This window comes from Ochlerotatus camptorhynchus, unplaced genomic scaffold (genome assembly GCF_037179485.1).
Source record: "Ochlerotatus camptorhynchus isolate MF236.1 unplaced genomic scaffold, CSIRO-AGI_Acam_v1.1 ptg000494l, whole genome shotgun sequence".
Lineage (NCBI taxonomy): Eukaryota > Metazoa > Arthropoda > Insecta > Diptera > Culicidae > Ochlerotatus > Ochlerotatus camptorhynchus.
This window is the reverse complement of record NW_027040979.1, coordinates 266,938-279,247: the sequence shown is the minus strand read 5'-3', so window position 1 is coordinate 279,247 and position 12,310 is coordinate 266,938. Positions and strand designations below refer to the sequence as shown.

Sequence of the window (12,310 nt, the reverse complement as noted above, 5' to 3'; positions counted from 1 at the left end):
TACGCTCCCTAAAATAGAGAAAACTGTACATTAAGTATTTGAAAATGCTCCTTAGTACGCACCGCTTTGGACCATTTTGACGTGTAATTGTACCATATATCATAGGAAAAGCTGCTGTAGAATGGTTAATAAGTACCATGAAATCAGCTGAAATGTTCAGTAAATCATTGTGCGCATTTGTGCATTTTTACTGAACATTCCAGCTGATTTCATGGTACTTATTAACCTTTCTACAGCAGCTTTTCCGATGATATATGGTACAATTACACTTCAAAATGGTGCAAAGCGGTGCATACTAAGGAGCATTTTCAAATGCTTAATGTACAGTTTTCTCTATTTTAGGGAGCATACTTTAAATATTTACTGAACATTTTAAGATTTTTAACGTATTTTGATCAATCATTTAAGGAGCAACCCGATCTATTTTAAGGAGATTTTTTTTACTTATTAAGGAACATCGTCATTGTTTAATGATTCATTTACCTTTTTACCTTTGTCTAAGGTCGGGAAGATCTATTGAGATGGCTGGGCGGGGATTATCGTGGAAAAGAAGGGATCTATAAAAAGGAAGGGCTTCGATCTCTTGTAGGTGTCGGTTGATTGCGAGTGACTTACATTTCAGAGCTGGTAATTGCAGCTTCAGGCCTCCATTCTCTCTGCTGCGTGCCAGCTGCATCATTGGGACACAAACTTTGGTGCAGCGTCAGCGTGCGCAGAGAATGCAGCCCACTAGCGCATTCCAGTTCAGCGTTGTCATCAGTCGTATTGAATTTGCGAGAACAACACCCAGAAGTTTAACTACATTGACTGTTTGTAGCCACTGAGTGTTGATTGTGTTGCCTTCGCAAAGCCCAACATCGACGGCAACAGTTTTTCGCAAATTTAATTTTGCGCCAGCAGCTCTCTCGAAACGAGTGAACAGCCTATTTATCTCATCGATTTGCCTGGTCGATGTGACGATCACACTGATGTCGTCCGCATACGCCACCACACTGAAAATGTATTTTCGTTATTTCTCTGAAAACCGTTTCGTAAAAATGAATATCGTACATACAACACATCTTTCATAAATGGTACGAAACATTCGTTTTTCCTGTCATCTGGCGCAATGTCAATATTACGCCTTATTCGTATAATATACAAATACATCTTCGTACAATCAAACCAACAACTGCGCTTATTGTCTCCTAAAGTGCTGATTGTGTGTTGGTGATGGGACATTTTTTTTTAGAAATATTGTCGGTTTGACCAATACATGCGAGCTACAACAATAAATCAAATTACTCGTCGCGGTGGTTTTATGTTAAGTGGACCCTACACGATTGCTTTTATTGACAATAATCGTATTGTCAATACATTCAATATTGAAGTCAATATATCGAGATTGACAATATTTCTGAATTCACATCATCAATATTATTGTCAATAATTTCCCTTCGCATCAATATATTGATGCGTGTGAGGTTTGCTTTAGAGAAAAAAAAAATACATGCAAGCAGCAGAAAAGGCAAGCGAAATCGAATTACCGTTCCATGAGTACTTTTTATTTGCCTTTAGCTTTACCATTTCTCATAGCACAGATAGAGCGATGAATAAAGCACAGAGCTGACGATCGCAAGGTTCATGAGACGAGTCCGGTCTGAAACTTATTTTTATTTTTTTGTCATATTTATTCCTTCCAATGTTGAAGTTATTTTTACCCATCCTCACTAACACACTCCACATTTTTCGGTTTTCACAACCAACACTTGTGGCCCGCTGGTTGGGTGTAGCGATAGCGAGTGTGGCAGTTCTAACGAAACTAGCTTCATACAATGTAAAAATCCATTTCGTTGCAGAAAACAACGAATAAATTCGTAGAACAAACGAGCAATTTCGTTGTATAAACGAAATTTTATTTTCAGTGCAGCAGATCATTCCACACACTCTTTCGAGTCTGCACACTAGTGGATGTAGGTAGACAACGAAGAGGTGCATAGGTAGCGGATCCCCTTGCCGTACAGAGCGTTGAATTTCGAACGGACGAGAAAGGTGCCCATTGATCAACAGCCAGACCGGCCGGCGATTCGCGAGAGTAGAGCGATGAGATCCTGGTTGAAGCCGAGCGAGCGCATGGTTTCGAAGAGAAAAGAGTGCCGGACCCGATCGAAAGCGTGATCGAGATCAAAGCTGATTAACTTCCCGGCAAGGCGGTGGTGGCGGAGATGTGCTATCCGGTCCTTGAGAGCAAGAGTGGCTTGAGAGATATTGTGCTCTGAGTTGGAGGATTTCTGCCCGTCGCTTATTAACAAAAGAGAAAATTGACGAAGAGAATCGATCATCGCAGCAAGGCCCTTATGATTATGGACGCTATATATTGATATTTTTTTTTAGATGCCATGTTCATTTTCACAATTTTGAAAAACAGACCATTAACAAATATAAACCTTCAAATTTATTATAAAAAATGGTTATATTTATGCAATGTTTAGACTTAAGCGTAAAGTGTTATAAGTTCGGTTTTCGTAATATAACAATGATTTATCACACTTGTTCTGGTATCTTATAAACCGCTTATAGCACAAGAGACTAACCAGCTTGGGGCTGATAGGCTTTATAATAAAGTCAAAGAAGTAAAACCGTATGTCAAGGTTTATTGCTTTTTCCCGATTACTTTTTAAATTCCTGTTTGCTGGCCACACTGAAGAAAAAAATGATAGAATGGGAATGGTCCGAAAACTGCATGTTCGGTATAATTGGCGTTTGAAGCAAATCTGAGTTTAGTTTTCTACAATGAAAATGGATGAGTACTTACCCATACATTTGTTGTTGTCTGTAACTCGTAAGCCCTTCGGGCATTTGCACGTGAACGACCCAATCGTATTGGAGCAGCCATATTCACACACATCCTCGCCATACTCGGTACATTCGTTGATATCTATGGAATCGAATGAAGAATTGAAACGAACCATTATTCTCCTCAACTGAATAATTTGACAAATTTTTGCATTAAAGCTCGCTTTCCCAGATGCAACCACAACATCAAACCGAATAGTTTATCACACCTTTTAACGCACCTGAGGAGGTGATGCAACAAGATTTCTGACTCGAGATAGTCGAACTAGTGCCGGAAGCAGGAATGAATGAAAAACAGCAAATCCTCCAATCCCGTTTCTTATCTCGTGACAACTTGACTTCAGACATCACTTTGTCACTGTGTTCAAAGACGGCGACAACGGTAGAGCTAGGTATATCATTCCTGCTGCAACGAGTGCATCAAACTGTCTCGCTCCCTTCAATCACCTTTGTTCCAACTCCCACCGCAAAGAAATGACGGTTGTGAAACGGATGATTTACAACTATCTTTCACGGATTTACCGTGTTTTTGTGAGAAAAGTAGAATTTCAACACAATGTGACCGCGGGATAAGATGTCCTGCTGGTAATGTTATTGCCGGGTAGTTTATCCTCCACCCACCCAGCACTCCCAGCGCCCAGTCAGGCACCATTTCGTCATTCTTCTTTCTCCACTGGAGTGTCATTTTGTGGCACACGGTCTGCCATGATTCCTGACAGTGATGGAATCTTGAAAGCTATCTCTGTTTCCTCCCTCTCTCCGATTTCACTTCTTTCTCGCTCACTCGCTTATTCGATGAAGCACTCTCCACTCCACTGGGGGTAGACCGCAATTTGGTGCAAATAAATAATTCATAACGCGGTTGATGCTTTTAACCTGCTGATTCGATGCGCGGTTCCGGAGATTTTCATGCGAAATGTTGTTTGCGGTCGGTGGATGATGCTCCATCCGATGAACATTTCAGAGTTGTGCTAATGGAGGCGCATGGTTACTGACGATCTTTATTGGTGAATTATAATTTGTATACTATTGTCGACACTCCATCACACCCCTATTTGAGACTTGCTGTTCGTCCTCACCACTTCAACCCAAGGAGTCAGCGAAAGTGACACTCGTAGAAACTGAATTCTGTGGTTCAGTCACCGAGGAAAACAAAACCACAAGCGGAAAACCGTCAATTCCATAAAAGTCTGTGAATGACTGCGGTTTTTACGCCACTACCCTCTTAGGAGGTTGTAGCCAGCGAGCGATATGGGCTATGTAGGTAGGTACTTCTCCGAGCAAAAACGGCCAAGACCAAGAGTTCTAGAGCAACACGTGAAAAGGGTCTAAACGTCGGTTTTTCTCATATAAGGACTCCTTCGCACAAACCGACACCTGCAGGGCGTGTTGTGATACGTGGGCAATCGACGTTCAAAGTAGTTGCTTACGTTTGGCTTGTAGGCCCTTTTCACATATTGCTCGAGACTTTCGTACGCCTAAAAGTGGTGTCTGCTTCTATGGTATAGGTAACTCAATCAGGAAATGTGGTCAGCGGGGTGTGATAGGGTTCGCAAAAACGACGAAATATGTTTAAGGGAAAAGCATTGTCACTGCTAGTAACATGATTCTATAACGAGAAGAATGAAAAAAAAAATTGAAGTAGAATAGAAAAGAAGTTTCATTAGCAGAATAGCAGAGAAGCGGAGGCACTGGAGGAAATCCAATGGTGTTATCTAGGCGGATGATAGTTTGCAGCGTAAGTGGATTTGTACATGAACATTTCGAACAGATCGCTTGTGAAAGAAATGAGTTGGTTTGTATGGAGCACGGTTGGGATTCAGATCCCTGTAAATTAATTTTGTGACCTTCATTAGACAGTGAATTACAATCGATCAAAATTTTCAAATTAAATTTCAAAAACTCTAAGAAAGTCTAGGTTACGTCTAGGTCTAGGTCTCCTTACATGTTAATGCCACTCACCAACGTCATAAGGCTAGGACCAACGGCTTTACCTCTCTTCTGAAGTAATAGGAGACCAGAGATTTTCGCCTTTAAAAAACTATCTTCTCATCTGTTAAACGAGGTCTATCATCTAAATTGACAATCAAAAGTACCATAGATTAATACCGGTTTGAGGATCATCAATATTGATCCTATCAATTATTAGTTCTTTTGTATAATTATCACGGTTATTTGCGATAATAACTGATTTACAACAGGAATTGAACTTTCTTTGAAACAAAAAGTAGAAGCGTCTGTATCTAGGGACACGAACGGAACGTTGACGTGAGACCGTGATTGGTCGGTACTAGGGATGTCATTAAGGTGAATTGGTAACTGAATCTACATTGAACACCCTAAAGGCAATTTCAGCCAGTTTTCTATTCCATGTTTAACACAAATCTTCACATCACTTCACCAAATATCAAGCACTATTATGAGGTTTAGCGGAGCACGAACTTAAAATTCCTGTACTAGTGTAATCTACAACTTTTCTACGCCTAAAAAGAATAAAATTAGACAACTTAGTGTCTATTTAGCAGCTGCGAAAAAATGTTTCCAAAAGCTTCAAGCTCCTCTAAATACTTCCAACATTAATGAGCCATGCCAAGCAATTGCAGGAAAATTTACGACCAAACTTCATCGGCACCCAGCCGCGGAACAAATTACGATCGGTATTTACGCGTAATCACCCCCCTTATCGCAATCGCACTCCTTCACTCAAACAGAAAGGCTTAACGCTAGCGCTCGTAAAGAATACCCTCGTAATGACCATCAATATTCCCACCATAAAAAGCGAAAGCATACCAATTTCGAAGGACCATCGTCTTCCGCCGACCGTCTCCAGCGCCACCGCAATCCACACACCCGCATAAATTAATGGCCACCGATGAAAAGAGCTCTAAATCTTCCGAGGTCTATTCTTCCACCGGTTCTCGGCTCAGACGCCACAGATGGCTTATAAATCATCATTCTTCCCCCTGAAATGGCATGAAAGAAGCCATCTTCTTAATTGATTTTTTACATGCCGACAGCTCTTGTTCCTTTTTTTTTAGGACTACCATTTTAGGACTGTCTGACCAATCCCCTGCGCCGGCGAGGATGATATATTGTGAATTAAAAATTTGATTCTTTACCATAAATTATTTCACACAACGACTTTGGCCCCCTCATTGAGAGGGTGGGGGTTGAAAGAATGATGGCAGCAAAATTGTAATTTATTAGATCCGACTCACCGGAAGGGAATATTTTTTTAATGCCACATCGAACGGACGACGGCGGTTGGTGGCATGATGGCAATTTGTACCTCTCCACCGCACTACGGTGTGACAGCGTTCGGTTGATAAATTGGTTCGGAAAACGAGGTAATAAATTTTTATTTTTCAGTCCTATTGACTAGAAGAGCGGGTGACGGTGATTTTTGCATTCCAACACTTCGACCGGTAAATGAGCTTTCTATGGAAAATTTGAAATTTTATGGAAAATTTACACCTTGGAAGCGAGGTTCAGAAAATTTATCATGAATTTCCCTCAGGAAGCCATTACTTACCGACACAGCGTCCGTCCACCATTTTGAATCCCTTGAAGCAGGAGCAAACCCGCGTAGCGTTATGCAGCATGTAGCACGCTTGCTGGCAATTATGCTTCTTTCCACACAAGTTTTTGTCATTGTCTTGGTTTCCCGGAAATATCGCAGAATTGCCGTCCGCTGTGGTTACCTCGTTTAGCGAAAACGACGCCATTGACGACGACGACGATGATGATGATGACAGCGACAATGAAGGCTTTTTAATCCGCACACAGGAAGGCCGCTTACCGATCCAGCGGGATTTGCGGCAGATTAGGTTCGAGTTATTTCCGTTTGCATTAGGATAGCGTAGCTCGTACCGCAACCGGCAGTGGTATTCGGCTTCCAGGAAGGAGTTCTCCAGACCGTACACGTCGTTTCTGCGGATGAAATGGAAATTAAACTGGATGAAGAAAATAGAACAGATAACCATTGTTTATTGGGTTGGTTGGGAATGAAAATGGGTTGAGTGGCAGTCAACAATGCACAGAGTTTGGGGAGTTTTCCAGAAATGGTCCCTAGTGTTGCAACAAGTTGAGCCAAATGTTGAATGGGTTAGCTATTGAACTGGTCAAACAACGAAAAAATAAAGAAATCTTTTGATTTCACCTCTCCGAATTCCATGATACTTCGTATACACAAATTAACAATTTATAACATTCAATGTTAGTTGCATTTCGTATCATCATCTGCAGAGAATGATATAAATTGACCATCCAGACAATGCAAAGATTTTTTATCTTTTTTTTTCGTGTTCTGTCTATACGCTTTCCACTAGAGAGGGTCTAGTATAAGAGAGGAGCGGACTGATCCAAACGAACTGTCAAATCCAGAGCCAATCGAGCAGCGCCTATCTTGATTACATTGGCAGTGTTGCTAGAAAGCGCCTAGGCATAGGTTGCTAAGCCAGTCTGTTCTTAATTCGCTCCTCTCTTATACTAGACCTCCTCTACTTTCGACTTTACCACGTAGCTCGTGGTTTGAGTCCAGTCAACCGTTGTTTCGTCATAATTAATTTCTCTCAAGCTTATAAATTTGTCGAACCTCTTAACGGAATCCCTTTATGAAGAGCTTTGAGTGTGTTGACTTATTTCGCTCCTCTCTTATACTAGAACATCTCTACTTTTGACTATACCACGTAGCTCGTGGTTCGAGTCTAGTCACCAACCATTTTTTGACGTAGGACTACGTCTGTGATTTCTATATGGGGGTACACTTTATGAAAACCGAAAATGGAACATGTAACAAAATTGTGAAAGATTTTGAACGTTAATAACTCAGCTGCCCCTGGTTCAATTTCAAAAAAATATATCAGCAATATTTCTACGCATCGATAGCAATGCTTCCGACTGTTGATTTTCAACAAGAAACTATTGAAAAAGTGGTAAATGTCTAGCATTGTACATGCTTATGCTGCTTTCCCAACACAGTCATCAGAGAATCATTCCTAGACGAAACATGTTGATGTAGCATTATGACGAGGCTCGGTAGCTCAGTGGTTACCGTTTCTGTTTACTGAGCAGAAGGTCGGGGTTCAATCCCAGGTCCGTCCCCATCCTTGCAATTTTTCACTTTGCCTTATCCTATCCCCATTAGATTTGAATAAAAATAAATTCTGCTTTAACCGAACGCATCACATACCACATGAATCCTGATCAAAAAATAACCTACCTCACTAACACAATTATCCTTTTCGAGACAGCCGTGGAGATGTTGAGCAATTCTCGGTCTCTAGTAACAACCGCACTGTGCAAGTTGATTAGTTCTGATCATTCACGGAGGAGCAACTAAGAAGATCGGATAACGTTAACTCGACGGCAAACATTGTGACGGCACAATAGTGCGAAATAGGTTAGTGAAGCCATCACAAAAGAGGAAATCAATAGAGAATTGCTTTTCACCCTTCTGCTTCTAAGCCCCTTACAGTCGTTGTCACAGCAATGAAAACTAGAATCGCACTGCCAGAGTTGCTTCCACTCACTTGCTATATTTCCTGAATTTTGAAATCATTAGATGTTATAATGAATTTTTTTACTTGTTAGATACAAGAAGAGATTGAAAGGCAAGTGTTTGACTCATAAAACCTGTCAATTTCGCTACCAGAGATCGCTATCAGTGATCTTATGATTCGTGAGCGTTCACTCAGAGTGAGCGCTCGCGAGTCAGAAAATCGCTGATTGTGACTATCTGAAAGCAAATTTGACAGGTTTCATGTGTCAAACACTTGCTTTTCAAACTCTTCTTGTATCTAACAAGTACAAAATATGATTATAGCAGCTAATGATTTCAAAATTCAGAAAATCATGTTTTTATAGCAAGTGAGTGGAAGCAACCCTGCGCACCGCTTTTGGTTCTAGGGCACTTGCTGGTTGCAATTTTAAGATCAGGATTCACTGTGATCCGATCAGTGAAAGCAGCAGAAATTTCCTTCCCAACTCTCTTGTGGAATCTTTTAATGACTCTGATAAGGGCCAGTTTTGTTAGATTTCGACGGAGAAATTAAGAGCGTTCACCACGAATACGACGAGCCAGCTGAATGTCCTTTGGCATAATTGTAACACGCTTGACGTGGATGGCGTACAGGTTGGTATCTTCGAACAGACCGACCAGATGGACTTACTGGATTCCTGCAACGGCCGAGTTCTGGAACCGCAGATCGGTCTTGAAAGTCCTGGGCGATTTCAGGAGGAGCCTTTCTTCCGGTGGACTTACGAGTGGTCTGCTTGGTATGAGCCATTGTGCTTACGATGCAGATACGATAAATCGAACACGTTAAATGAAAATTTCAACCGCTTTCTCCTCTATTTAATAACATACTTTTGTTATGTTCAACCAATCATAAACGATGAAAGAACAAAAATGCAACAACTTGCAAGAAGAATTTAGTTTTCGAGTAGGTAAAAAAGAGGTATTCATGGTCAAATAAGCATCATTCTTTGTTAGACCGCCAAGCAGGTCAGTATGTATTGAGCTCGCTCTCTAGAGTTATATGGAAAGTTTTTCGCATCCATTTCCTGTCAACCGTACCCGAAGGCAGCTTAAACAACATAAACATTACCGGGACGGGGCAAGGGAGACAAAGGACTCGGCGAAGGAGGAGCCAAGCGTCATCGTAAGGTGTTGCATGATAACATACAGGGTATTTCCCAGACCGTCGTCAGGCTGGTCGTGATAATGCGTATCTCCGGTCTGATCTACGAGGAAGCCCGAGGTGTGCTGGAGGTGTTGATGGAAAACGTTATTCGTGACGCCGTTACCTACTTTGAAGGCGCCAAGACCGTTACCGCAATGTACGTAGTGTACGCTCTGAACGTCAGGGACGCACCCTGTATTGTTTCGGAGGTTAAGCTTCGTTCATTTTCCCTATCTGAAACGGCCCTTTTCAGGGCCAATAACTAATTTCAAAAGAGATGGTTTAGGAGTTCTACTAAACTTGGCATGAAACCAGCAAAATGGTAGCAACCAAGCTTCTAATCCTGAAGCAACTGGGCCGACTCTATGAGTGCCCATTTCTCGTAGCGAAGTTCGCTGCCTTTCCAATCACTGGGTAAACCCGTCTCCAGCAGTAGCCGTAAAAGGAAGGATTTATGGTGCCTATCCTTGCTGCATACAGCATAAATATTTACGTTTTTTGACAAAACTCAGGTTATTATGACAGATTCTGACGCAGTAGGTCTCTTTTCTTCAATCGCATTGTTTTCAAAGATCTAAACGTCATGAATACCTGAGATTTGTCAATGATGTAAATATTTACACGTAATGCATTGAAGAATTACATTGAGAAGATAGAAATTCAAATTAACTCTTAAGCCAGGTGCAGATTGGCAACGATGATTAATGCCCTGAGTGTATTTAAAGTGTATGAGTTATACTTTTTACTGTCGAGGCGAACGTTGCGAACAAAAAATTAAGTCCACGCACGATCCACCAACACTAGTTGCCTCCGAATAATTTGAAGCCATGTCCAGGTGCAAATATTTCGGCCCTTTTCAGGGCCACCATTTTCCAAAAGAGTAAGTTTCTGAACATGTCCCAACTAAAATTGACATCAAAAGGTTGTTTTCAGGGCAACCATAGTCATACTAAAGAATATAAAGAGAGAGAACCCCGTAAATTCCTATTCCTACACAAAACACAAGCTCCTGCTGCAGTTAACAAATAACATTATATAAGACCACGTAGTCCTAAGTCACCATTGCGTACAACCCCATAGGGCTGTCCCTTGTAGTTTTCGTCATAATTAATTTCTCTCAATCTCAACCACCACCAAGTGGTGTTGAGTACTTGGCACTGATGAAGTCTGGAAGTAGTAGACGAAATACGCGTATTTGTCAACAGATAAGCAATTATAACAGAATTAAAAGGAAATAAACCAACACACTCTAAGCTCTTCATAATTTCTCTCACTTATACAATCCACATGTTTTGGTCTCTAATTTTCTTGCATTGGACCGCTGCTCGCTATATCTCATCCTCTATTCATGCGGTCTCCACTAACATCCTGCGATGATAAATCACACATAATTGAAAGTAAATCTTACATTCCCCGGTGAATGAACCAAGTTTGTGCTGGAATTCGACCATTTTGACCCACGCCTAATTTTTGAAAATGGTGTATGCGATAGTTTATCATTATTTATCGATAGAAATCATAGTACGGAAGTGGCTATGAAAAGAATTCGTTAATTAACCTTAGGGAGCATCCATTAATAACGTAATGCGAAATTTTTCCTAAATTAACCCCCCTTCCTCCTCAGACCCTCCCCCTTATTCAATGAACGATGTAAAAATAATCGTGAATTGAACCGCACAAAACGACTGAAGCTCGGACATCTCGGATATTCTGCGGACTACAGTTTTCATACGATCATAGCCAAGACTAACACCCATTTGGAGTTCGAGCAGCCATTTCGTTTTCGGTGCTCGAAGTGTGCTTGACATCGGTGAGTAGCCAAGACAACGACGGTGCTCGGCACCAGTGGTGAAAAACGAAGACCCCAGACTCGTAACGTCAAGGCGTGGTGAAACGAGCTACGCATCAATCCACTCGAATCTCCACCAACGTTGGGGACGTATTTACCCCATAGAATCCCACGCGCGAGTTTCGTGTTGGTCACCAATCCCACTTTGGCTGGCTTGTCCGGATCGGCTCAAGAACATCCAACGAGGGAGCAGCTGGATACAGGAAAATAAGGTCAGACCTTTCTTTATTATACGATTGCGCAACGTATGAAGATTTGCTAAGTTTAAAATTAATTTGTTCAATCCGCTAATTATTGTTAGCTCGAACGTGATGTCACTGGTCAGTAGCCAGGTTTGCCTGAGTTGAGCTGAACCACATATAATATTGGACATTGTGAAACTTTCCAAATTGCTAGTTTTTTTTTATAAATTACGTCACTAAACGGCTATACTGTTTAAACAATTAATTACTTCGAGTTTAGTAAAATAAACTTCATCCTTTTGTCTGCCGTAAACGAGTTCGGTCGAGCTTATAAATTATCCTATCACTACCGATTAGTATTGGATTGCCGCTTAAAACTATCAAGAAATTTATTACAATACATGTTTTCTAGTTTTTGAATTTGGTCTGATTAATTTGGGTACGCATTAGTTGGGTCAAAAGTCGTAATCGATTTAGTTCTGAATTAACTGTTGGCCTGCCCTGAGTAGGAGATTTCATACCAGGTTATCTCAGAGTAACGGTCCTTTGAACCGAAGGTGGCGCATAAGCCGTTCACTTCGTGAAACAGAAAGAATTGTTACAATTTCAACAAACTTCTCAAAATTTCAATGGGCTTCTCGGCTATACTATGGACTTCTCAGAAGATTTACGGTCCTTGCTGGGAAGTTTTACTAGCTGAAAGCTTTGCAGACTTCTTGTAGCTTCTATAGACTTCGTGGAAGTTTAATGAACTTTTCAGA

General features: G+C 41.1%; 1 protein-coding gene across 1 annotated transcript in view; it reads right to left on the bottom strand.

The window, feature by feature from the left end:
* The window catches only part of LOC135712599 (uncharacterized), a 99,803-nt gene that overhangs the window by 42,729 nt on the left and 44,764 nt on the right, over window positions 1-12,310 (bottom strand). Inside the window, exons 5-6 of the mRNA XM_065235550.1 lie at window positions 6,368-6,765; window positions 2,795-2,917 (exon numbers count right to left, since the gene is read on the bottom strand). Coding sequence (XP_065091622.1) covers window positions 2,795-2,917; window positions 6,368-6,765 — 521 coding nt within the window. The remainder of the gene's footprint in view (window positions 1-2,794; window positions 2,918-6,367; window positions 6,766-12,310) is intronic.